The sequence below is a fragment of the Neolamprologus multifasciatus genome, chromosome 9 (assembly GCF_963576455.1).
Source record: "Neolamprologus multifasciatus chromosome 9, fNeoMul1.2, whole genome shotgun sequence".
Classification (NCBI taxonomy): domain Eukaryota; kingdom Metazoa; phylum Chordata; class Actinopteri; order Cichliformes; family Cichlidae; genus Neolamprologus; species Neolamprologus multifasciatus.
In genome coordinates this window covers 29,819,306-29,846,847 of record NC_140447.1, presented here as the reverse complement: position 1 = coordinate 29,846,847, position 27,542 = coordinate 29,819,306, and the positions used below count along the sequence as shown (strand labels likewise).

The 27,542-nt window shown below is 40.3% G+C and overlaps 1 protein-coding gene across 5 annotated transcripts in view; it reads left to right on the top strand.

Moving 5' to 3' along the window:
• Positions 1–27,542, top strand: part of LOC146511806 (phospholipase D1-like) — a 49,571-nt gene that overhangs the window by 1,838 nt on the left and 20,191 nt on the right. Inside the window, exons 1-8 of one of the 5 annotated variants that reach the window (XM_085171865.1) lie at positions 1–753; positions 22,569–22,739; positions 22,831–22,994; positions 24,354–24,493; positions 24,648–24,753; positions 24,856–24,921; positions 26,287–26,345; positions 26,575–26,667. The exon at positions 1–753 is cut by the window's left edge and continues 1,704 nt beyond it. In XM_085171865.1, the coding sequence (XP_085027991.1) occupies positions 22,601–22,739; positions 22,831–22,994; positions 24,354–24,493; positions 24,648–24,753; positions 24,856–24,921; positions 26,287–26,345; positions 26,575–26,667 (767 nt within the window). In that variant the 5' untranslated portion in view covers positions 1–753; positions 22,569–22,600. Of the gene's footprint in view, positions 754–1,315; positions 12,213–22,347; positions 22,740–22,830; positions 22,995–24,353; positions 24,494–24,647; positions 24,754–24,855; positions 24,922–26,286; positions 26,346–26,574; positions 26,668–27,542 lie in introns of those variants that run through there. The other 4 variants (XM_085171868.1, XM_085171864.1, XM_085171866.1 and 1 more) reach the window with 4 other exon arrangements.

Genomic DNA, 27,542 nt, shown 5'->3' with positions numbered 1-27,542 from the left:
ATATCAGGTGAAACTATTTGAGTTGAGATAAGAAGCTTTTTTCTCTTTAACCTGCAAGTGGGTAAATATATGAGGCCAGCTGTAAGGTACTTTTATAGGATTTGGATCATTAGTGTTCCAAAAATATCTACATGTAAAGAAGTTTGAGATTATACACTCAGATTGCTTTAAAGTTTCCACTTTTCACGACTGCATTGTGATAGTTTGCTGATGGACCTGGAATAGAAAGATTTACTGCTGCACAACGTGACTGATGCATAAATGACGTTCAGTGTTAAACAAACAGAACCATCAAAAAGTCACAAATGACCCCACCTGGTTATTTAAGTGTATTTACACAGTAGCTGTAGTTCGTAATCAAAATAGTTAATTCAACGTTTAAGTTTGTGTTTTTAAAAGATTCCAGTGTTTAAGGTTTCACAGTTCAGAAAGTCTGCAGAGAGTTCCTTTTAAGAGTTGCATCATCGCTGCTGCTGCAAGATTGTTGTGGGGCAACAAAGTTACAGTTCAGGTCAGTGATGAGGTTTGTTGAGACACTGCTAGGATGCGATGAGATGGACAGGAAGTGTAAGCAGGAAGTCTGAAGACAAGTGCGGGAAAAGTGACACGCGATTTCTTTTCTTGTGTTGTTTCACACAGACCTGCTCTTCCAGTGTGTCGGAGGGTTTTATTTTTGTTGGTCTGATTTAAACGGAGCAGAGTTGACTCGCTCGCTTCCATGGAGACTGACTAATAGGACCGGCTTGTACGCAGGTAGGATAAGCCTGTGTTTATTGGAGCTTCCAGCAAAACACAGGCCGCAGCGTGGGGAGTGCTTAATTGACTTTGTGGGCGTGTGTGCTTTTCCAGCCAACACACACACACGCTGATACAGAGCTCAAGGGGCACTGGGAGCGGTGGGTTTGGTCCAGCCTTTAATCAATATTATCAGTAGCTAAATGTCATGACTTTGCAGAACTGAAGACAGATACAGTAAAGTGCAGTAAGATACAGCTGCTGAAGTTCAAATACATCTGGCACATAAAACAACTGATAACACGCAAAATATACACACATGGATCAGCTGATTAGCCAATAATCTTTCTCATTTTTCAGTTTATCAAATGTTTTGTATTATTTTGTTAATACAACCCCCCAGGTGTGTTTTAAAGGGAGGCTTTGTATTAAGTTTTTCTTTTTAGTTTATTTAATGAAACCCACAACTTAACAAAATTCTGATTTATTTCTAATTAAATGAAAAAAATGTCCATTTATTTTTAAAATTCTGTGTCTTTAATTATTTTTTAGATAAATTAAAATAATTTTAATTAATTTTATGCTTTTCTTTAAATATCTTGCAAAATAGCAGACAAACCTTTGACTGTAATTTAAATATTTTAAAAATCCATCAGTGATATTAAAAAATGAGTTTGTGCTGCTGCAACGTGTCGGCTCCTCTGTTTGCAAAAAGAAGTCAGATCCTATAGAAGTCGATGATAAAATGACCCAACTTCTCACTTGATTTACAACATCAGGACACATGTTCCTTATGGGTGTATGGCCTCAGTTGCTATTTTAAAGTCTTATTAACACATCGTGATGCTTGTTTTGGTAGTTAAGGTCTCATTAGAGTTATGGAGGAGGATAAAGCGGGGTATGATTTACAGCGTGGCTGCCCTGTGAGCCCTTTCTCGGCACGTTTGGTTTGAGAACAACCACATGACAAAGCTCAAAGTGCTCCAAAGCTTCAGTATAAGATACGGTAGTGGGTAAAGTGACAGTGGCTGCAGCCATCTATTATATACAGTCTTTGGTCACAGCTCTACTACACTCCTTCGCACCAAACTGGGCAAAGCCTTTCTTTAAGGAGCTGGCTGTGCGCTTGATGGCCGCACAGCCAGCTGACTGTCGATGCAGAGCTGGAAGCACTCTCGTCTCAAGTAACGTCGTGTTGTCTCTTCACTGGAACAAAAGGCCCTGAACAAATACAGAAGTGAATATGCTTCAAGTATTAAAATCAGTACTGCTGCATCTGTTTGAGGTAGAGCTAGTTTAGTCTTTGTGTCTTTGTTACAGATATGATAATGAGGAAAGACGCTTCATTTAGATCGAAGCTTCAAATAGCCGCTCAGAGATGTTTTAAACATGGCTGCCAAGTGTTGAGACTTTCATCTAGAGCATAGGTGTCAAACTCTGGCCCGTGGGCCAAATTTGGCCCGCAGCCTAATTACATTTGGCCCACGAAGCCATACCAAATTACTATTAGAGCTGGCCTACTGGTATTATACAGCTAATATATATATTGTTTAGTATTAAGCTTTGCTTGTTCCATATTCAGTTTTTCAGCAAAACGTGTTTGAGTCCATAAGAAAAGATTCATTCTTATATCTGGAGGAATAAATATATTTCAATAAATATTAACGTCAGCCCGCGACTTTGTTCCAGTTTTGAATTTTGGCCCACTGTGTGTTTGAGTTTGACACCCCTGCTCTAGAGGGACTTGGCGATCAGGCAGGATCTCCCTAAAGGAGAGCTGCCCGTCAAGTCACAGTTAGTCACGTCTCTTTTTGAATAAAGCACACTGAATTTGCTGAGACGGGAGCAAAACAAATTCTGATTTATTAATGTGACTTGACTGTGTCTCAGAGTTAAAGAGATGATCTTGTAGCTGAAAGGTCGCGAGCTTGAGCTTCACCTCAGGAGCACGTCGACTTGAATTAAGTCTCTGCTCCCATCAGTGCCATCGAGTCGAATCTGAATAGCCAGGAGTCGCACAAACTGCAGTTATTTGGTGTTTTCAGGACAATCTAATCACCGTGAAGGAAAATGTGGCCTGTGTCTGTTTGCAGTTGAGACAGCCATCAGAGGAAGATTTAATCAACGCCGTGAGCAAACCTGTTAGAAATCAGAGACTCGCCTGAAGCTCCTGACGTTAATCTGCTGCTGAGCTTTTCAGTAAAGCTGAAGGTGTTAAACAAACCAGCAGCAGTCTGGAAACGAGAGGATAGAGGGACGGTGCCATTAAAACATTTAAAATACCTTAATGATGTCTGTCCCTGTGTTTTGGCCCTGCGACAGACTGGCGACTTGTCCAGGGTGTACCCCGCCTCTCGCCCTATGACAGCTGGGATAGGCTCCAGCGCCCCCCGTGACCCTGAAAAGGAGAAGCGGAAGCGAATGGATGGATGGATCATACAGAAAATAAAAGATTTGGGGGTATTGGCGGCAGTTCGTCTTGTAATCGGAAGGTTGCCGGTCGAGTCCCGGCTCGGTTGTTGTGTCCTTGGGCAAGACAGAGGACCCGGTGGCGCCAGTGTCCGGCAGCCTCGCCTCTGTCAGTGCGCCCCAGGGCAGCTGTGGCTACAATGTAGCTGCCATCACCAGTGTGTGAATGTGTGGATGACTGAATATAGTGTAAAGTGCTTTGGGGTCCTCAGGGACTAGAAAAGCGCTTTACAAATACAGGCCATTTACCATATTTTATTCTTCCAGTGCTCATTTTTTGGTCCCTGTTTACATTCGTGGACTCTACTAGAGTAGCTTTGCATGATTCACATTCAGAATAAACCTTTCTAATCTAATACTGAGCCTTGATGCAGTTTATGATCTGTGTGAAACTGGCTGTTTTAGCTCCTCGTAGTAGAAGGTCTGAGCAGCAGACGGGTGGAGCTTCTCAGCCTGAGTTTACCACATACAGGATAACCTCCCTCGCTGACATCATTCAGAGCTCGGACATGGAAAAAGTTTTCAGAGGAGGCTGAAAAATGAGCTTTAGGCTCCCAGGGAGTATTTGTACATGCGCTGACCTCGTTATTAGAAACTGTAGCTGTTGGCCGACTAAAAGAATAACTCAAGCTGGGAATCTGACTCCATCCCAGGCAGACCAACAGATTGTTGTATTTGTGTTCATGCTGTTTCTGCAGGTGTAACAGTAAACCTCACTCTGACTATTAACCAATAGAAAGACAAGACGCACAAACTAACTGGTCCATGCTAAGCAGCTAGTTCTTCATATGTGCCTGAACCAGCTTGCTGAAGAGTCCAATCTGAGCCACTAGATTAAAAACAACATTTTTTCACTGTATTCTGTTCTTCAGAAAGGACGAAGTGATGCTTAAACCATTAAATAACAAAGTGAGATATATTTTCATCGTCAGTATTCAATTACTTCCAAAAAGTTCCTGTTTTTCCATCTACAGATGCAGCATTAAATCTCCATTTATTTATTTTTATTGTTTTAAACAATGCAAGACATTTACTGTGGTGCAACAAATAACGTCTGCTTCTACTTGTTCTGTGCTTGTTCTCTAATTTCACTGATTTATTATTTGTTGAGTGTGAGGTGAAAGAAAGGTGCAGCAGGATTTCTTTGTAATGCGACAAAACTGTGAGATCTTTTAGGCTTTTGATGTATAAAATGATGGGAGGATGAGCTTGGGCTACATGTGTTTTACTAACATGACTTTAACTCCCGTGAATCCAAACTCAGAAACTGCACACGTTTCCTGAAGCTGCACATGCATCAAGCGTTTCATTGCGCAAACAGGAAAAGTATGCACGTTTCAGCTGGTGCTTTTTGTTGGCCTGGTGATTTCTTATTTTTGGACCTTTATCTTCGACATCACTCCTTCTATAGCTAACTAAAAATAACTGGAGAAGCTTGAAGACGTTACACGCATCTGTTAACTATTATTCTATTGCTGATTTTATAGTCTCGCTGCTCTTAACCGGCATTTTAATATGAGCATCCGTAACAGTGCAACAGAAAATGCAGAATAAGTCCTCTTTAAATGTTTGGTGGTGTCATAAAAGGAATCACTGGCCTAAAAAAATTACTCAGGCTTGTAGTTTCTGAGCAGTTTTCTGTCAAATGGATACATTTGCTGGATATCCTGATGAAATCCAGTTGTTTCACTTCAGTTCTGACTGGAAATGTGACTCAGTTTGCTGTGGGAGTGTCAGCTGGATGCCTGACATCTCTTAGTAAATCGAGTTGTACACAGAGTCCGTTGTGCCACTGGTTTGGCCGGTGAGTTCTCACGATCTGTGTCAGGAGATTATGATCATGTGATAGTGGTGAAAGATGGCGTCAAGAAATGTTACCGAGAAAGAAATGCTGAGCGTTCTGATGCTGAAAGAGACGGATACAAATCGGGCGTCTTTCCTACTCGTTCTTACTCCAGCGATAAGACTCACACACACACAAACACACACACTCTCATCGACACATTTCTACTGCGAGAAAAAGGAAGTGTGTTGCAACCTTGAGCCCAGATGCAGTTTGTCTTCATCTGAGCTCAACAATGTTGCTCAAACAATCTACGCTACAGTTCAAAAAGTATTTACCCATCCAAATAGTTGAATTCAGGTGTTCCCATTACTCTCATGGCCACAGGTGTAGAAAAGCCAGCATGTAGGCGTGCAGACTGCTTCTACAAACATGTGTGGGGGCGAGGTCGCCAACTTTCTCAACCACTACAGACCTCCAAGCTTCACAATTAGCTCAAGAGTTTCCACGACCGAGCAGCTGCACCAGAGTCTTACATCACCAATGATGCAATGATGTAAAACGTGCTGCTACAGGACTCTGGAGCAGCGGAGACGCGTTCTCTGACGTGATGAATCACACTTTTCTGTCTGGCAATCTGACGGATGAGTCTGGGTTTGGCGGTTGCCAGGAGACCGGTACATGTAACATTTGGTTGAGGGGGGAGTTTAGCGGGAGGGGTTTGTTTTCACATGTTGGGCTCAGCCCCTTAGATTCAGCCAAACGAACTCTTAATGCTTCAGCATATCAAGACAATTTGGACAATTCCACGCTCCCAACTTTGTAGGAGATAAAGAAAGAGAGATCACCCTCTTTATATCAAGTCCTCCGTTGGAGATGTTCAAAAATCCGACTTCAGTAGAGCGAGCTGGATCTGATGCTGCGTGCTGTGAAGCATGCCCTGCTCTAACATGCTTTTTGCCTCTAATGGGACCACATTTTGCAAAATAAACAACACGCTGATTAATAAGACTCAAATCTAGTGACAGCGATCGTAAACTCACCAGGAAATAGTTTAGTGAGGTCGTAAACCAGCCCAGAGCAAACGCTAAACCAGACAGCCTGCTGTTTGTTTGTTTGTGTGTTTGTTTTCTGGCTCTAAGCATTTAGCATTTATCAAACAGTGATAGTTATTTAAGTAATAATGGTGATCAGATGGTGCACACCTACCAGTGTGTTCTGTTAAATCAGCTCAAACAGGCGCACGTTCACTCGTTTTTTAGCGTTTAGCAGGAAAAGAGGACGACGTGTTAATAAAACTCAAGTTGACTGATGGACTCTGGCTCTGTGCTGCTGTTTAACTCAACTCTATCAGAAGATTAACAGGTTATCCTGCTTTAAATGTGAGTGTTGTCTTCCTTGTCCAATTTGATTGGCTTTAGTTTACAGAAGAACGACAGGACGGACACGTTTCTAAAGTCTGGCTTTTAGCCGATGGCTGTGAAGAAAGCAGGGTTAACATGTCGCTGTCTTTTGCTGCCTAAGAGAGGGAACTGAGTCAGCAGACAGTCATAAGCTGCGCAGATTTCTGTGGAAAATGATGGAAACTACAGACGGACAGAAAAAAGGGACTCTCTTCACCTAGAGAGAGAAATTGGACATTCAGATAACCTGTAACCTGCATAGTTTGTGGTTTTAAATCTGACCTCCTTTGAGACAAACGTCCACAATATCAGCTCCTCCTGTTCTGTCAAGCCCGGTTAAAACAGTCTGTTATTCTGATAAAAGCTGCAACATTTAAGAGTCATTCAGATAATCGGAGAATTCAGATCCATTATTTCATACTGGCAGGTTAATAAGACGTGTTTCTTTTCCCAGCGATGTTTTCTAGCCCAGGGATCCCGAGTTATTCCTTTCAGACCACAAAAGAAGAGCATAGATCAGGGGTAGGCAACTCCAGGCCTCGAGTGCCGGTGTCCTGCAGGTTTTAGATCGCACCCTGGGTTAACACACCTGAATCAAATGATTAGTTCATTACCAGCCTCTGGAGAACTTCAAGAAATGCTGAGGTGTCATTTAGCCCTTTAAATCAGCTGTGATGGATCACGGACACATCTAAAACCTCCAGGACACCGGCACTCGAGGCCTGGAGTTGCCAACCCCTGGCATAGATACTCATGCATGGGTGGCAGATAAAAATGAGTGAAGTGCTCAGTGGGGGACTTGATGAGAATTCATCCAACACCCTATGACCCTATGGCAGAATTACTAAGGGATAAAGTCACCAGCCCTAACTTGAAAAGGAAAACCTAATCTTTAAAGGTGTCTGTCTCCTGATTGACGAAGAATTTAAATTCAGTTCGGAGTCTAACGGGGAGGCAGTGAAGAGAAGCTTATATGGAAGAAATTCGATCTCTCTTTGTAGTTCCTGTTAATACTCTTGTTGTTGCTTTGCAGAACAACTGACGGGTTTTCATGCCGTGTTTAGAACATGCTGATAATAACAGAGCAGTGCAGTCCTGGACATGTGTGCAATGATGTGCGGCCCCGTGTTTATGCCATCTTTGCCTCTTTGTCCTTCCAGAAGGAAATGTTGCCCAGGTGTGTGTGCAGACCTGATCGGTGTGACAGGTGGTGCAGCTGTCAGAGCTGACCACTAAGTGTCACTGTCGTGTTGTCTTCATTGTCGTCACGTTTAGTGAACAGTTGTGTTTCTCCTGCACTTTAAAAGCTTTCCTTTGAGTCCCCTTTCAGTAAAGTGTAATTATCACCATGTCCTGGGTTTGTATATGTTAACAGTGTGGTTTTATTACCTTGTGTGTTTTGTGTCTGAGTCATTGAGGAGCTGAGCTTCCTGCAGCAGCTCTACCCAGTAATTACAGGATGGCATGTGCATTGTGGAAGGAAATCACTTAAGCAGGTCATTGTTTTAGACCGCTGAGAGGCTCTGATTCCTGAAACAGAACTTTCCACATGAGTGCTGGGAATCAGTAAAAGAACTGCTGCCTTATTTTAACATTTTGTTCTTTAAAACCATTAAAAGCAATAAAAAACAAAGGCAGCTGCAGCACATGAAATACCGTTATTGTCTTATTGTTAATTCAAAAGGAGTGACAAACCAAACCCTGCATGGTACACAGCCGTGAATTATTAAAGCCCTGTTGGAATTATCATTATTATTACATGCCCATACATATGTGATGAGTATTCTGGATTTTGGATATAAAAGAGATGTTATTGTCTTTAAATTAAAATAATATGATCCTTAAAAAAAATGTAGGGTCATTGTAGCCTGTTGGTAGTCTTGATGGCCTTTCGTGCTTCCTAATATCTGTCAAAGTTAACGCCGGCCTGTTCGTACAGTTGCTGGTGGGAATTATGAGAGTGTGACACATTAATGGCTCTATGTGACAGTGAACATGTTAATAAGGGGAAAATGTGTAACTTCCTTGTGTGTAGCTAACCACCAGTGCAGACTGTCCACCACAAAAAACAAACAATAACTGCGTTATTGTCTGGAAACCCCACATGCTGACATTTCTTTCATCTTGCAATAACAAATTGAACTGTCAAATTAGAAGCGGCTGTTTTTGCTCAGATATGAATTCAGGTATGCTTTGACCTCTCTACAAGTTACGGCTGTGTTTCATCAAAGTGTTTCAGGGAGGAGCTGGGTGTCTTTAATGGCCTGTAAGATCAGCCAGGAACATCGTCACCGTGTCAGCTAAGAGGAATAGTGGAGCCGGTTGTCGCCTAATGATCGTCTTTTACAAGGACGAGCTGTCAGAGCATTGAGCTGCATCAGAAAATAGCAGCATGCGGTGCAGGGGCTGCTCTACACGCAGACTTGTTATCGTGCCAGGTGTTTTCCTTTGATGTAACTTGTTAATGACCTTTTTAAAGCAGATTGTGTTCAGTCGGTTTCTTATTTTAGGACCTTGTAGTTGGTTCATAAACATTCAAACATTCTTCTGTTTTCAGAGGCCCGGGTTTCACAAGATCATTTCACAGGATCCTGTGACTTTTCTCACTTTTTTCTTCTTTAGCTCTGCAAATTCAGCAGCTGACATGACACCTCTGCAAGAAAGTGTTTCAGCGCAACGGCCGCCCTACATGCTTATTAAAAAGACGAGATTAAAATAGCTGCATGCTTTCCAGCGTTCAACGCCATCCTACTAACACTGCAGCTGATTTTCTTTTTTTAAAATTAATTTCAAAGCTACTTTCATAAGAATTTTTTATCTGTCACCAAAATTACAATTCATGAAAAAGAGATGGTTTGACGTTTGAAGTCATGGTTTACTAATTTAGGGCTTAAAGTCAACATTTTCTGTTTTGCTAAATCTACATGACCTAAAATACCATTAGAGTGTGAACAGCGGCTGTGATGTTATGTGTTGCTGAGATATCCACTAAAGTTGAACTGGGACGGGGCTGTAATCTCATGTAATACCGCTTTAATCCACAAGATGGTACAGCGAGTCAGTGTAGCGTCCATCTTGCCATCTTTTCATAGCGTTGTAACTTAAAAACTCCCCAAAAACACACAGAATAATTAGAGACTGCAATAATCAACCTTGTGTGCAGCTGGTGGCGTCCTTCATAATCATTCTGCGACGGAAATGCTTATCGGGCTGCACAGGAATCATTTTGCTGCAGTACCACTTAGGGCAGGGCCGAAAATATTTATCACGATATACATTTGAAAATTTGCGATAACGATATAACTGACGATATAATTGACACTAGACAAAATACTTTACAACTCCACAACTTTATTAGTGCAAAAAAACCCATCAATGTATTTTCACTTAAACAAGCAGCTTTTTTATGTGCATTAAAGTTATATAAAAACAGTGCAAATGCAAATTCCTTGCTGACAGTTTAACCAAAAGTGATTTCCAGTGGAAACTGGCCGACATATCCTCAGCATAACCATGTATAATATCCACAAAACGTATCCACACACAGTACGGTAATATTATGTTGAAGCACAGTACGTATCACTCCGCGAGGCTCCCGACTACGGCAGCCATAATGCTCCAACAATCCATCAAGCGGTGCGGTTTCGTAGCTTAGCAAAGTCTTACTAAAACATTTTTTGACAGATTTTTGAGCGCCGTGTGCCACATAAAATCGGTTTGGTAATAACGACGGCCGCTTGCATGCTCTACCAAATAATGTGCTTTGTTGTGTATCTGAGGGACGAAAGCTAAACCGGTTCCACATCACTGAAGTTGCAACATTTTTACAAACCAGTTCTGGTTCATCTGTTTCATTCAACGATCTGCTTTCGCTCTTCTCATTCTGTGTCACCGAAATGCTTTTTCCACCATGTGCGTATGAAAACAAACGCATGCGCGTTTTACCCATATTCTATCGCCATATTTCATTCTCTTATCATTGCCTTACATTATGCTGATATTACCTGAGCGGTATGATATGGCCCAGCCCTAGTACCACTACTTTTAGATTATCTCTATGTCACCGTATAAACTCAGAATATTGTGTCATTGATTCATTAGTTTGCTGTCAGCTATGTTTTATGTGCCCTTGATTCTCTAATTCTCTTAAGATAATCTATGAATGTCTTTTGGGTTATAAACTCTTAATCATTAACTTTAATCTGGATAAAACATTGTTTCTCATTCGGGCTTTAAGTAAATATTGATCAGCTCATAAACAAACTCAGGACTAAAATATATTAATTAGTGATGTGAGATTATAAAATACAGCGGGCAGGAAATTAATAACAAGCACCGTAATTTTAAGGACTAGTTTCAGGGGTGGAAGTGACAGGCACCAGACTCCATAGAGAAATGCTGCAATTTAGGCTCAGGCTTCATACATCTTCCTGCCCAGCTTTGTGCGTGTGTGTGCGCATCTGCGTGCTTGCTTGTGTGCGTGCGTGTGTGTGTGTGTGTGTTGCAGTGGCTCACATGTGGGTGGGAGTCGGAATGTTTTGGTCCTTTTCTGGAATGTCAAAAATGAGTCACTGCTTGTTCCGGGTGATAGCTGCTCCGCCTTTCAACTTTATTCTCAGTTAGTTCAAGAATTTGTATCATTTTTTAGCCTGAAACAATTTCTCATTCACTCAGAGAAAAATGTGACCGTGCAGGTGTCTGTGCTATCTTCTGAAGATGTCGAAAACCACATTTTTTTACAAACCCACACATATTTCATTCACAATGGAAGAATACAGTGAAGCTGGTGTCATCCCCAAAATACTAGCATGTCTTACTAATGCACACTCATTGACTGGCAGAGGTTTTGGAAAAGGACACACACACTACCCTAAGATGTATTTACAGCAGAAACATCCACGTGTGTTTTGTAGCCATCGCCTTTAACATGACAGTTAATGCTTTGTAAAGCAGCAGAACTACAGCTTCAACCTAAACTGGTTCATTTCTCTGAAAGCTCAGTGTTCTGGTAAAAACTGGGTTTTTCAGGTCAAAAGGGTGGAGCTGGATGTTATATTATAACCTGTGTTAACAAGGTGTGTCTTAACTCAATAATAGGTTGTGCAGTGCAGATTTAGGTGTGGTGATTTTAGGCGTTCAGACTTTAAAGAACTACAGCATATGGCAAAGAAAGCTTCATAAGCATGCACTGGTTCCTTATCATTCTCACTCTGGCTCAGTGAGAAGAGTACAGAGAGTTGGCTCTCATCAAACGCTGCGTTGTTGAATTATGATTGAATTTTGTTTTTCTTTAAAAAAAGGCTTAGAGAGCTAACAATTAATTAATTGTCAACAATTTAAAACAAAACTTTCTGATTAAAATCTGATGGACTTTTTCAGCTGTAGCCTGAATTGAAGGCAAAACGTGAAAATTATGTAATTTGGTTCTCATGTTAACGGTTTGGCCCTTTAATGCAAACTGGAATAAGAGCAGCCCTCTCATTGGCTACCAAGTGTCCCTCTGGCCAATACCATCTCTTCCCTCCCCCCTTTGTCCCACCCTCTTGAATCTCTCCCTTGTCCGTCTGCCTCGTTGTGGCACTCTGCTCTCAGCCTGCAGACTGGCTGTCAGGATCGTGTGGAGGTGTGTGTGTGTGCTGCACACCGCAGAGAGCGTGTGCATGAACGTGTGAACAGATTTAGAAGTGAAGTGGCAGCTTCTTTTTTCTTCTTCTGAGAGGAAGTGTGTTTTCTCGCTGGGAAGAAAAGACATGATGATGATGATGATGGTTATAAAGACGTTAAAGATGATGATGGGTGTCCCTCGACCTCCGCGGGCTCAGGTCAGTGGATGCTGATTCTCTGTAGAGCTGTTTTGTGGCATTTATGTGTGCGTGCTCCTCAGGATCCTCCTATTGCCACAAACAGCCTGGTTCTGGTTCCCAGTTTCTTCTCCATTTTTTGTTTGTTGCATGTTTTGTATGAGTTTTACACCCAGATGCAGCAGTGTTGTACCTCACTTCTGCACCAGATTTGGTTGAGTAGCAGCTGAGGCATCAGTGTATGTGTGCATCTGCGCTACAGCCAGCGCTGTAAGAGGCTGGCAAACAGTCAATCCAAGAGTTTTTCATAGAGATCCACTCACATGTTGGCCGAATGTCAATAACTGGCTCATAAAGATTTGTTAACTAGTATCAGAGGCTAAAGTCTTCTTATCATCAAATAATTGAACGTCGTTTCCTAATCGGAAAGTCAACGGTTCAGTGCTCGGCTTCTTTAGTCTGCATGGAGATGCATCCTTTGGCAAGATACTGAACTGAATGCATTCATTAGAGTGTGTGTGAATGTTACAGAAGGTGCTGAATCAGGGAATAAAGTGCAGTATGAATGTGTGTGTGATTGGGTGAAAGTGCTTTGAGAGCTTAATTAGAGAAGAAAAGTCCTATTCAAGTCCATAAACAGATGCCAGTGGATGTTTCCACAGCTGAAGGGTCTTAAACTGAGTCAGTTTTCTTTATTGGTGTAGCAAAAAAGTGGAATGAATGAAATAAAAGTGCATATTGATAATAGTCAGATGGTTAATGTCAGCAAATAACAGATTTTTTGCACAGGCTAAATATTCATTGGCCTTTATTTACTAATATTTGTGTAAATGCTCTTATCCTGCACTTAAAGTGTGTATGCAAAATTACCACTGGGTTCATGAACCAGCAGGCTTCCGCAGCTCCGTTTCTCTATTTAAGGAGACACGTTTACTTCCAGGTGAAGCAGTGAAAGTAGTGATGAGCTTGCACACAAGTCAGACTGAAGAAGCTGAAACACTTGTGTCCAAAGAGGAAACCAGGTGCAGCTTCTGAAATGTTTCCACCGGTGTGATGATATATTTGGGTTTATCCTTAGTCTGTGCAGCTGTGCTGTTTGGGCTGACAGAGACATCAATCTAAACAGCAAGAAAAAATGTGGAGGGACTGGACTTGTGATAGAAAAGTGAGGAAAGCTGTGAAGTTTGTTTTGGTGTTTGAATCCAGTTTGATCAGCAGTGTGACTCTGGTGAGTGGCTGTGAACAATTAGTGTGTCCAGACCACCCAGCTCATCACTTACTGAACAGGCAGTTGACTCCTTGTCTTCTCCAACATATAATCTAAAACCTGCATTCATTTTACATTTAAGGTCCTTATTTTATACTATTTAGTTATTGAATCCTTTTCTCATTATTATTTAAGTGTTTTTACTTCTCTTCTGGCTTTAAGATAAGGTGAGCAATCACTCGTTTCATTAAACTGAGTTTGTGAAAGCAGGATTAAAGCACATTTAAACTCCCCAGAGACTGTTGTTTATCATGACTTGGCACAACAGAAACATGTTTGTTTAGATTTGGTCCGATGGCTTATTTTCATCCTAATGATGAAGGTTGGGACTGAACTCAGTCCCTGCCTTTGTACAGACATCATGCATCTCACTGTCTGAAGCTGTCAGTGTACAAACTTTGGTAAAAAATGACTTTAGTGGCGGTTATAAGTTCACTGTATTCATCAAAAAAGAAACAACCTAAATATCTGTCCATGCGACTAACAATTCATTCAACTTAAAGTAACTTTATTTGAATTGTTATGAAATTCCTTTAAGTTCAGGCTAGTTTCTCGGTGCAGTTAACAAATATTTAAGGCAATCCTGACATTTTTCTTTAGCATAAGAGCTCTGATACATTCTAATATCATTTTAAATAACAAAGAAAACTCTTATATTATCTGAGTAAAGTGTGTTTGTGTGTGTTTGTGTGAGAGAGGGCTCAGCATCCTGCCACCTGGCTGGCGAGTGATGCTGTGAGGGGGTAATGGGCCACACTGTACCCAATTAATGTGAGTGCTCAGTGGGCCAGACATAATGTATACACACATCCACACACACACTGTCTGCATTAATCAATTTAAAATACTCTTTTGTTATTTCCAAGGTCAACAGTGGGCCTTCAAGCCCAGTTTCCTCCCCTGATTCTGAGATTTATTATAATGCAGCTCCGGGCATGTCCTCACAAAACAGCCTTAAATGGAGAGGATTTATTCTGCAAGCCCCATTAATCTATAGTCTTATATTAACACAGAGCTCACTTTTAGTTCTAACCTACCGAGAGAAAAGCTATAAATCTGCAGGTGGAGGCAGGTACAGACAAGCTGGGGAAGAAAGCAGCCAGTCTTATTGGTAATGTTGTTTTTAGGAGGTGGAGGAGACCAAAGTTGGAGCAAAAACTGAGGAATTATAATAGTCAGATGGACATAACTAGCACTACATATTAAAGATAAGATTGCTCTCGAACTGCTGAATATGTTTGCATGAAATAAAATACTCAGATCTTTTTAAAGTATTAATACAAAGAAAATGTGATGTGTCACTTCTTCAATAAACTGTATTTAAAACATTAAAATAACTTTATGAAAAACAAAGAGGTTAAGGTGGGTCTTCTTAGATATATTAATATCATAGGAATCATTATTAAAAAGTAATCTGACACTTGTCTTTAATTTAGAAATGATCTAATATCTAAAAAGTTATAAACATAATGTAAAAACCACTGACATCAAGACAAGTCCTTACAATAAAAGGTAAATAATGGTTTTGCCCCAAATCCAGCACCCTGAGACAGGAATATGAAATGTTATATTTTTTTATTTGGTTTGGAGTTGGGACTGTTCAAATTTACTGCTACTTTCAGATAAATGTCAGTGTAACATGGTTTTAAATTGCAGTGTGACTGCAAACCTGTACGTTTAATTAACTTCTAACATTGATGTTAGCAACATTGGCATGTTGGCAGAAATAAACCAAACGGCTTGTAGACAATTTGTCACAAATACCTGCATAATCTTACTGTGATTAAGTAACACATGCTGTGCTATAGGTAGCAGTACAACAACAGGTGGTACGTCAGTCTATTACACAAAAATGAATCCGCACAATCTGGGTTTCACTGTCTGTTCAAGTTTATTTCAACAGATTTGCCGTCACTTTTTCCTTGTGTGCTGAGTATTATTTTCAGATGAAGATTGTTAAATGGGTCCATAATCAAAGTTGAACCAAAACAAAACCCAAAACCAAAAAATTAAGGTTTAAACATCATAAAATAAAACGTTTTAATATTCTTGAAACCAGCGCAGCGAGTTAATTAGATGTTGATTGTTTTACTGGATATTTCAAACCCAGAACATGTCAGATTCAGTTCATATAGAAACTGAAAAGAGCAATGAAATAGCACACAGTGCAAGTTTCAGCTCCTCTTTACTTTTTAGAACGGAAGATTTCTTATTGCGTTATTCCTGCACAGACATGAGAGTGGATGAAAAATTTAGCAGAACTGAAGCCATTTCTGATTTTATTAAGTGTAAAAACTCTGTGCTAACCTTTTCTTTTATGCCATCACACCTCAGATTATTGATTTAATCTGACTGTAGGCCACTTTTCCTCACCTTAGTTAACCTCTCCTTTATTTCTTCCCCTCTTGTTCCATCCCTGCACCACCGGTTCCACCAGCAGCTATTGTTATTGAGACACACCTCAGATACACACTTTCAATCCGACTCTGCTGGAAGAAAAAAACCCAGAAACACTCACGATCTTTGTTCCGTAGCTAGTTTGCATAATACATGCAGTGTACTGCGCTTGTGTATCTTTCTGTGAGGACTGTGTAACTTTCTTTGTTTGTGGTGTTATGGTTCAGTAAAGGCCACAGTATTTGCTTTTAGTTTGCAACTGAACATATAATCAAGAGTGTGTACTTTTTAACTCAGTAGTGTACTAAGGGCAAAGTCTAATGTAGTAAATGTCTGCCACAGACAGATGCAAGATGTACTAGTAGAATCATGATGCTCTACCTTCTTAATCTTTTTAAATTATTGGGGTGAAAGGTTAGTATCTAATAGCTAAATACAAGTGCTGACAAGGAAACGTATTTGGACGTTTTGTTTACGTTGGTTTTAAACCAGTTTATCAAACAGCTCAGAGGCCTACTGATTGGTTGTCAACCCTCTGGCAACCTCTGTTGTCTGCAGGTATTCCCTAAGCAGTTGACAAGTTGTTGCTGTAGTCTGCTGGCTCCTGCTGGGAGAATTTAGTTGCCAGCAGGGTGCTGTGGTTGGTAGTTTGCTTGGAAGATGTTGACTTGTCTGCTTGTCGGCATCTTCCACATAAAGAGATTGTAAGAAGATTTTTGGGGCAGCACCTTTTTGCAACCCAGCAACTGCTAAACCCCCAGGTACACTTTGTCTACTAACCAATGGTTGCCAAATGGTTGCAGACCAGTCTCCAGGCCTGTGTGACTGGTGCTAAATGAATAGGGATGGGTATCGTTTAGGTTTTATCCGATACCACTTTTGAAACAGTGCTCGTGCTTAAAGAATGGAGAACACAAACGTTGTCCTCTTATGTTTTTATTTTTAGCCATCTTTTTTTTTTTTTTTTCTTTGACTCCACCGTTGAAAATGGATGGAGATCTTTGACTTTAAATTTTGTCACTGCCCTATGAATTTCCACCACTTTTTCTTTGGTCATTTTAGCCTTTTTGGCCAGAGTGAAGGGAGTATCTGCCATCAAACATGAAGACAGCCGCATGTAACTACGACGGTGTTTGCTAGTTCACCTTACATGCATTAATTTAATAACATGGTTAGCCTACTCAACGTAAATTACACACGAACAACATTAAGCTTCTCGCCGGAGAAGAGCGACGGCCCGGATACCGGTACCCATCCCTATAAATGAACCAAGCTTTTCAGCCTGTGCGAGCTGTGCGTGAGCTTTTTATGGCTCCCGAAGTGGGGCTTCAGGAAGGTAAGGGTTAACAAAAGATTTGAGAACTATTGCTTTAAATGAGCAAAATTAAATACTTATTTTGGGGCTGAGTAAACCAAGTTTTTCAGCATCTTTTTAATGAGATTTGACAAGTGAGAGGTGATTCTGTACATGACTGCTAAAGGGAAAGCTAATTAACTTATTAGAACATAATTAGTACATAATATCTCAACATGCATACAGTTTATTAGACGTCTTCTCTTGAGACTGAAGTCACTGATTGCATTTCCATGTTCATAAAATTTGACTTCTGACTTCGTGTTGGAAGGAACCATTAGACGATGGTAAACTGTGGCAATAAAAAAACCTGTACAGAGTCAGCAGAAACACTCATGTCGTGGCAATTAAACCACGATTTACTGGTAAATTAAGTGTTCAAAGTGTGCCAAGAAAACATTCCCCAGTCTATCTGTATTGTTGGCAACAGCATGGAGTCATCTTTTTAAAGCCCAGTGACCCTGCTGTCTGCAGTCTCAGCATAAATGAAGTTTGTCAGAGGTTTTCTGTCCAGATTTAGTGAACCGATGCTCTTCACAACCTCCAGTTTCAGAAACCTGACACGGCCCTTTATTGTAGTCCATTGTTTGATAACTATATAACACTATAATATTTTTTCTTTACAACATATTTTAAAACTGGAGATGAAATGTTTGGGTGGATGAAACTGACAAATTAGAAACAAAAATCTGCAACTACAGTAGAAAATCACAGCAGCAGAGGACCATAAACACCCACAAAACTCCATTCAATCTTAGTAATTAGAAAAAAGCTATTTTCACACTGAGAATACACTGATGATCCACGATGATCTCAGTGTCCTTAAAAACCTTATGTGGGCAATCATAAATGCTCCAATAGTGGATCTTTATTTACCTCAGAGATCGACTGGAGACATGTTTATATCAGGCACAAACATTATTGACAATATTTCTTTTTATATTTGCTCAGTTTCATTAATAATGGTTAATATCTGTCAGTTAAGCTGTTTTCTGTGCAGCTGGGCGTTGATCAGCGATATTAGTAAGTTACTGCTCAACATGTTGCATTTACAAAACATACTCTGGAAGCAGAAAAAATAGGATTTCGCTCAAATTTGGCACTTTGGGGTGATTTTTAAACCAAAATTAAATGAAACCTGCTCCAGTCTGGGATATGTGTACAGCATAAGTTACCATAGTGATCTAGCTCGGTAAAAACAGAGCCAGCATCTTTGTCTGACTTTAAACTGGACATATCTCATTAACCCATAAATCTAGCTTTATAGTTGCACCCCTCTGGGCTCATGCATGACCCAACTTGGTAACTTCAAAGTTGGTAACTTCTCCTTTAGTAAGTTAGTGCTTAGTGGCAGACAGTACAGTTTTTTTCTGTTTGTGTTCTTTCTGAAACGGCAAATGACACTTCAGTGAGTCGTCGTCTTTCCTTCCCTTTCCTACTAGACTTTCAATATGAAACAGGAAGTGTTGCTCATATTTCTCCTAAGCTTGCAAAGCAGCTGTTCAGACACTTTTTCTAACTAAAAATGCAAAGGACAGGGCTGGAGTGATAATTCCAACGTACTGATGGAGTTTGAATAGCAAATCATTATGTAACTTCTTCATGCTTTAGTTCTGTACTTGGCTGCTGTTTATTTTTTGTTATTGTTTATTTATGGATAGTTTAATAGGGGACTTTGTGTGAAATCCTCAAATTTAATAAAAAGGATTTGGATTAAATCATCTATTTTAAAATGCATGATTTGTGTGTGTGTGTGTGTAAACTGTGTGGGTAGTGATGGCTTGTGTGGCTGTGGGAGAGTTGGATTAACGGTTATTTAGCCAGATTTTTATCTGTGAATAAACATTGCAAGCAAAGAAATGCTCTTTGGTGTTCAGCGGGGTGCGGTTTTCCTGCTTGTGTGGTTGTTCTTGGTGTTTTGTTGGCGCAGGAAGTGAAAGCAGTTCTGACTAAACCCAAACATAACCCATGTTCTTCCTAAGAATGAGCTGTTAGAAGTAGTCCGGTAGGAATTGCATCATAAAGTCAGAAATCTGACTCCTGCATGGTTTATTTTTTTAAACAGAGAACAGTAACAATCTTATTATCGACTGTATTTCTGCTGCCTCTTAGAATGTGCTACCTTTAGATAGACGTGTTTTTAGTCAAACATGATGACAGTTTTACAAATAAGCTTCACACCAGAGACCTTGACCTAAATGTGTGATATCACTGGTTTAATGTTTCTGTTAACATATATGCAGAGATGAGGTGAAAGGGAATTAAAAATGTTTTTCTTTCTTCAGGTTAAATTTAAAAGAGGAAGTCCTCTGCAATCTGAAGGTATCCAATTAATAAACATATCGTAAATCTAAGATCATTCGACTGCTAAAATTGTTGTTTATGAACAGAGAAAAGAGAAGAAAGAAAAAAGAAGGAAATCATGGACCCGGAGTTCTTTGCAGTTTATTTAATGTTTAGTTTTGTTTTGGGTTTTTTGAAGGCCAGTCAGGAAGTTGGTTAGCATCGCCTTGGTTCCTTTGATTGAAAGAAAATACCTTTCCTGCAATAATAAAGAAGTTTATCAGTAACATAGTATTTGCAACTTTACTGAGATCTTCCTAAAAGCAAAGCACTAACATTAAACTATAAACTACACCGCATGATGTCAGCATAACAAAGAATAACTTCCTATTCTTAGCGTGATGACACTGAAAATGTCTCACAATGCAAAAGCTTCATAATTCACAGCTGAGATTTTTACTTAATCTTCATATTTTTAAGCTCGTCTTAACCCAGACCTTATTTCAGATGAGTCAGCGTCAAACCTGTCCATAAAAACAAGGAAGCTGTGTAGTTATTTCCTGCTTTTAAGCCTCCTCTGCGTTGCCCTGGAGATGCCCAAAAAAGTAATGAGGTACAGCATGTTTGAAGTAGAAGCTGGTTCAGGATGATCAATAAACATGATGGACAGTAAATCAAGCCGTCCATTTTCTTCAAGTTATCTATTTAACAGCCACATTTAACAGGGTGAGAGGTTGGCTGCACCCTGGGCACGTCTCTAGCCTGTCACAGGGCCACCACAGAGACGACTATTCATGCTGAGAAAACAGGAAAATATAATAATAATAATAATAATAATAATAATGGATTGGATTTATATAGCGCTTTTCAAGGCACCCAAAGCGCTTTACAATGCCATTATTCATTCACTCTCACATTCATACACTGGTGGAGGCAGCTACGGTCAATGAATCTCCAAAAAGAAGGAAGAGCTGGAGGAGGGGCTGGTAATAGGGAGGTCTGGGCATCTCCGCTTGGACTGCTGCCTCCAAAACCTGCACCCATTAAACATCAGAAAATGGATGGATGCCATATGTATCATAGTAAAGCAAGGTGCTGGTATATTAAAAGCTATGGAGACTGTGAGAAATCATTAGGGGCTCCTGTGGTGGTTCTGGAGGTCAATGTCAACTAGTGTTTAATTTTTATTTGCTCACATGAAAACTGTATACAATTCAGCACACATCAAGATATTTATAGAATTACAGCATGCTGAAAGATTTACGGCATCTTTCAGTTCAATGTTTGAGTTTTATAGCCCACAACGATACTATTTTTCATTCTTATTGAACAAATCTCATTTTAGGCAGCAAGCAGACACAGTTGGAACATGAGTTGGGGGACAGTGTTCAGCCTGAGGATGTGGTGGAGACCAAAAGTTGAGCTAAAAGAGAGAAAATATCGGATTTTGATTTGTGTGACCTAAAATGTTTGCAAAAACAATCTGTGGGACAATCCCAAAAGGTTGATTCTGTTCATCTGGACGTAGCATTACATCCAAATGCACAGAATCAACCTTTCGGGATTTCCTTCCCTGGATAATTGAGCATGCATCAAGATTGTGGAACAATCCTCTGACCACAGGCTGATCACCTGATAAAATAAAGTTCACACTTCACCTGAAAGATCTTTAAACATTACAGCTTTAATCTAAGTGGGCTTAACTCGGCTCCAAACGGCAGGTAGATGGAACCTGGATATGATAATGTGGATGTTTATATCAGTCGTGATTTCAGGATTGCCACACGGTAAAGCATTGCTTTACTTCAGAAACCTTTTCTCGTGCTTTCTTATAAGCGCTCTTATCCATTTTTAACCTCCTATACAAATCTTTTCTTTTCCTGGATTCCTCTTTAATCCCCTTTCTTGTGCTACAGCTACCGGTCCATTCTCCTCCTCCTTCATTCTCCCGCAGCGGCAGTTAACCTCACATAAGACACTAATCCAAAGATCAGGATTAACAGAGGAGAAGCACAGGAAGCACATATTTCCCAGTACAATTGTATGTGTTAGCATGCGGAGCAAGAGTTGGGAAAAAAAAGGAAAAACGAACAAAAGGGGGTCAGTGGTGTTCACGTGTGCACTCATGAATGGAGAGGATTCACTGGAGAGGATTTTCACACAAACTGACCCAGAAACATGAATGTGAAGAGAAATGCTGTGCGTGGGTGAAGCTTGTCATGTTGGCTGGATGACTCATCCAAAATTTGGGATGTGGAGCGGGAATTTTGCACAATTCCAATTAAGAAATTCACCTGAAATTCTTTTCAGGCAATATGAAACGATCCATTTAATGAACTGAACTGACCGTCAGACAGGAAGTGCAATGGGTTTAGAGCGCTCTGATGTTGGTCGCTGCGCTGCAGTTAATGATACCCTGACATTTCTTTTCAGTGCACAAGCAGCGAGCGGCTACATGTTGACTCTGAGATCAAATGTTTCTCTGTGGATTCAGACCAGACTCAAGGCTTCCTGATTATTTTTCCCCACAGCGACTGAACCTGACGTCTGTAATAAGCAAAAAAATGTCAGATAAAGAGTTTTAAAAACACATCAGAACAGGATTCTTAGAGCTAGTTTTATCTTTTTATCTTTTAAAATCTAAAAGTTTAATTGGCACATTCTGATCTGTTTTACTCTAGATCAGCGGTCCCCAACCCCCGGGCCTCGGACCGGTACCGGTCCGTGAGTCGTTTGGTACCGGGCCGCGAGAGTTGAGGCTCAGGTGTGAAATGTATAGTTTTCAGGGTTTTTATCGGTTGTCAGCGTTATTTTGTTATCGTTTTTATCGTTTACTCGGTTTTCCTGCAGTCTTGTCACGTGTGTTATGAATAAATCTTCTTTTTTTCGGTACCGGTACTAGTTTTATTTTGTTGTATTTATCCGCGACACCTTAAAGGCCGGTCCGTGAAAATATTGTCGGGCATAAACCGGTCCGTGGCGCAAAAAAGGTTGGGGACCACTGCTCTAGATGACCACATCCCGTTTTGTTCCTTACCTTTGACTTAACCACCATATTCCCTCATCACCTGTCCAGGTGAGCCCCGGGCTCCAGACTGAGTGCTAGCCATGCTGCAGCAGATCGAGCCATCGTCCAGCACCCTGCAGCTGGTTGCCAGTGATATGAGCGACATCATGGACAATCTGGACACCCGCGATCTCGATTTAGGCGATGGAGATTATGACACGACAGACAACAACGCACCTGGTACCTGCCATCACTTTGCACTCTGTACAGGTGTTTCTCTACTTGTTGTGTAAGCGATTTGTTTGTGTAACTGTTTATATTTTTTCAATAGCAGAGGGTTTGCCTTTTAAAGAGATTTACAACACAGTGGCTTTCAAGGAGACGGAGGCCAAAGTCTACCTTTCCTCTCCCATCACTGTCAAAATCCTGGAGGTGGAGCGTTTCACCTCAGCTCAGGACCGCTTCAACCTCACCTCGCAGAGGAGCGTCAACAAGGTGAAGAGCTTTTTGTTACTGTAGGGAAGAAAATGCATTTAGCCATACACTATACATGAAACATGGAGGTAGCCACTGTGACGTCACAGTTTGAGGCAGAAGGGACTATATTTGTAGAAGAGGATGGGGTGCTAAGTTGGAGCTAGATGGTTAGCAAGCTGCATCTGTATATTGTATGGATGCAACACAGACACAGGCTGTATCCCAATTCAGGGTCTGCAGCCTTAAAGGCCGCATTTTAAGGCCGATTACATCACCGCGACGCGACAAAGGCTGTCCCAATTCGAAGGCTGCTCGAAATGCGGCCCTCAAATGCGTCCTTCATTTCCCTGAATTTCAAGGACGTGGCGGTGTAGACTTTGTGGCCCAACATATCCCAGAATGCATAGCGCGGCGGTGGGTGTGGATAATTTTGCCGATAAAAACGGCGGATGAGGGGCGCCCGAAGAGTAAACTTTAAGTAAGTACTGAATATTATGTCACTTATTTATGTGCAAATGTTTAATAACGAAGAACATTAAAACATTCCTGTTGGCCACATGTCGGCAAAGTTATGTGACATTAGTGACGTTTGTACTAACTTGGTTTTACAGCCTTTACTTTAAAATATACGCCGTTCAATAGCTGAGCTTAATCAGAGAATGATCAAAGCTCATGTAGAAACAAACAAACAAATGAACAAAAGATTTTCTCCTTCATTTCTGTCAAACAAAGCTGTATGAAACGTTTCCAGCTGTTAGTATCATGGTTGCTAGGCAACCTGGGCAGCGCAACGGAGGCTAGACCGTCCCATTTCACAAGCCTCGGACTTCCGGCCTTAGCGGTCTTTAAGTACGCGGCCCTTGAGGATCGTTGAGGCTGCGTACTTTAAGGCTGCAGACCCTGAATTGGGATACAGCCACAGATACCTGCTGATTAGGGCTAAGCAAGAAACGGAGTACCAGAGTTTTGCTTACCAATACTGTAACATAGGTGATGGTTTTTACCTCCCAACAAGGCACAATATTTGTCCATTAAAATGCTCTTAAAAGCACCAGCAGTAAAAATGCACTGAAAAGGTCCATTTTAGTAACTTGATTTAGCTGAGGTTGGGTGTAGCAGCAGCTGAGATGGCATCTACAGTCATGGATAAAGCAGAAACAGTCATTATTCCAGTGTTTCAGGGAAACCAGGTGACTCGATTACTTAAAGATTCCAACAACGTAGTAAAAGTTGGCAGTTTATCAACCATAAACAAAAGAAATGATGTCAAAATTCTGGACTAAATCCCAAACTTTATTTTAATCCCATTTATTTGATGAGCTCTTTGAAATAATAAACACTGAATGTAAATAACTGGAGGCCCTGCTGTGTGTGCAGTCAATGCCAGCTGTGTATAAAATTGAGATGAAACATGGAGAGTTTACATGGTTGGTGAAGAGGAAGGAGAAGCACTTCATCGATCTCCACAGAGAACTGAGAACATACAAGACCTTCATGAAGATTCCACTTCCACGCAGGTACCTCAGTGCCTCCTGTGCCTACTCACAGTTCATATTTTATCTTCACTGTGCTTTGCAGAGCTCATTTTTCCTGCCTGTATTTCCACTGCATGTTCTTGGATTTGAACACACAGCCTTCTAACAAAACCTTATTTTATTTCTCTCTCTGCAGTCACACGGTGAAGAGGAACATACCGTTGAGGAGTGAGGTGAGCCAGATCCCAGAACTCCCCAGAGGAGGCGATGGCGAACTGGACAGAGGAGTTTCCAGTCGAAGGGTAAATTGCTCCTGATGGCCGATATTTAATTTTATGGTACCAGATTTATGTACTACGTATATTAAATTGTACTGAATATTTCTCATTGTTTCCTTGATCTAGAAACAACTGGAAGATTACTTGAATACTGTGCTAGCGATGCCGATGTATAGGAACTACCACGCTACGGTAAGGACTCAAAAGTTACAAAGTAACTACATTCTGCTCATTTTCAGCTCCATGTTTTTGTTTTTGGATTCTATCAGAGTCACTTTGCATAATTCACAGTTCCAAATAATCCTTCTTACCTTAAACTTGGCTCCTCAGTTTTAGGTCCAGCCCCCTTTAAGCCAACTTCTGATTGGCTACATCTTGCAAACAGGTTTAAGTAAGAAGTGGGCAGGGCTTCTTTATCTAACATGACCGGGTTAAAAAAGAAAGAAAGAAACTGAGTCTGAGCTTCATTTTCAAAAACTTTGGCAATGCTTAACCCTTTAAAACCGGTCAGAGCAGCACGATCCGTTTTGCGTAACTATTTTTAAATCCCAGTAGCACTGCAACCACGTGAGCTAGCGCAATAATTTATTTTGCATATGAAACCGGAGGAGTTGTACTTACATCTTATGCCATCAGCTTGTCCTCGGTCACAGTTTCCTTCCACATATAGTTTTGCAAAAACTGCATAAAAAGCACTTGCAGCAACAAAAACATAATATTCCAGAAACATGCTTTGCTTCCTATGTCCATCGGCACAAACTATCGCATGTCCGCCGTGACCTGGCCAAAACCGGAAGTGATGTCATTTTCGTGGAAATGTAGTTTTTTTACCATCAGGGCCTCATGAGCCTATACTGGTGTTTTTAAAAGTTATGTTTGACTTTATGACTTTCTGAGTCGTTTCTGGGATGCTTAGGACTCATATTGCACTGCTGGAAATAGTTTATTTTGATGCATATGCTGCTTTTTTGCAAATTTGCATTATAATATTTATTTTCGTTTTTCCTGCAGTGTATAAAAATTGGTGTATTTCAAAAATAAAACTATGAAGACACTTAAAATAAATTTTCTGTGGTGGGAAACTACTTTGTGCAACTTTTTTGTATTTACAGTTTTGAGGGATAAGCCTCTTAAATTTCTCTAACTAGAAATATATGTTAAAAAAACAAAAACGATTTTACATTTTTGTAGTTTATTGTACTTTTTTGCAATTTATGTAATTACTATGCACTTAATGCAGACATATTATTAGAATTTAGGCTGTAATGGTTGTATTGATGTATAGCAACTTGAAATGCTCCCAAAAATGGCTCCACAGCATGTAAACATATAATATAAGCTCTGGCGGACTTGGTTCTATGGTAGGTCTTAAAGGGTTAATATGAACATCCACTGTAGTAACACTGTATATAATAAAGAAAAGCATAAATGTTAACCTTCAAAGGTTTCAATATATTTTGGAAAACACTGACGACCTTTTCAGGTCAACTTAGAAGATGATAAGTAGACAACAATCTTGTGAAAGTGAGTTTATAAATATTTTTGCTTGATTTTCAGATGGAGTTCATTGATGTTAGTCAATTGTCTTTCATTCACGACCTGGGACCAAAAGGACTGTAAGAATCATTTGTTATCAATATGTCAATTTTTCACTGAAATCTTGCTCTTTAAGAAATATATCCAGTGAAATTCTGAAATTTCTACTCAAAGATGGTGAAGGTGTGGAGTGCAGGTTAAAGTTAATGGCAAAATATTTAATCTTGTCTTGCTTTGTATAATAAGGTTCTCCTAACCAATCCTTTCTAAGTATTTTTCCATATTATGAACTGTCCTTTTGTCTTTTAGAGAGGGAATGGTGCTGAAGAGATCCGGCGGCCATCGGATCCCCGGCATAAACTGCTGTGGTCGCAGCAGAATGTGCTACCGCTGGTCCAAACGGTCAGTAAATAATCAGGATTCTTACAGGATGTTTGCTTCGCCTTAATAGTCTTGGTCATTTTCAACGTGAGCTTGTGATATGTCACAAATACACAGCAGCTTAGGTAAAACAGGAAATGACGGGGAAGCTTAGAGACATCTTTACCGGTGCATCACCTCGTCTATGCAGAAGATGCAATGCTGTATTTATTGGCTGTTTAATCTGAGGAAAGGGTTCAATTCTTGGGGGTTCTGAAGTGAAAAGTTAGTACTCGTCTAAGAAAAACATTTGAATCTATCTGTGTAGCTGACAAAACAAACGTCCTGAAGATGAGATTTAAATATAAAGCATTTAAAGCAATGTTTAAGTTATGCTATCTTATCTGGAACCTTATCTGTACAAACCTTCCTTAGATTTATACTTGAAATTAGTTAAAAATCACTGTAACGTCTGCAAATTGTACAACCGCAGTTCAGAATCGTTAATGCCTTGGATACGGAGTAAAATGCTGACACGTCATTTTAACAGAGCCTCTTATTAATGGCAGGAAAGAAGGGTTAACAGGTAAGTGCACTAAACAACAAGAGGAAACTCTGATTAGGATCGTCAGTGTTGCTACAGCTGACTGACTCAAACACAGTAAAGTTCTTTCCGTTTAGCTTTAGATTCATTTTCTTTAGCAAACAGTAGAATTTACCTTTGATTCTTTTTATTTAAATCCTTGATCTTATTCCCAGGATGTGCATCATAAGTTAAATGCAAATCCACACTCAATCACGCAAGGATAAGAACTAAATTTAAATATTAAATTACTGCCTGCATGAACCCCTGGGTGTGAAAGGGTGAACAGAAGGTTATGAGAATATTAGAAACATTGCTCTGTGTATTTGTTGCG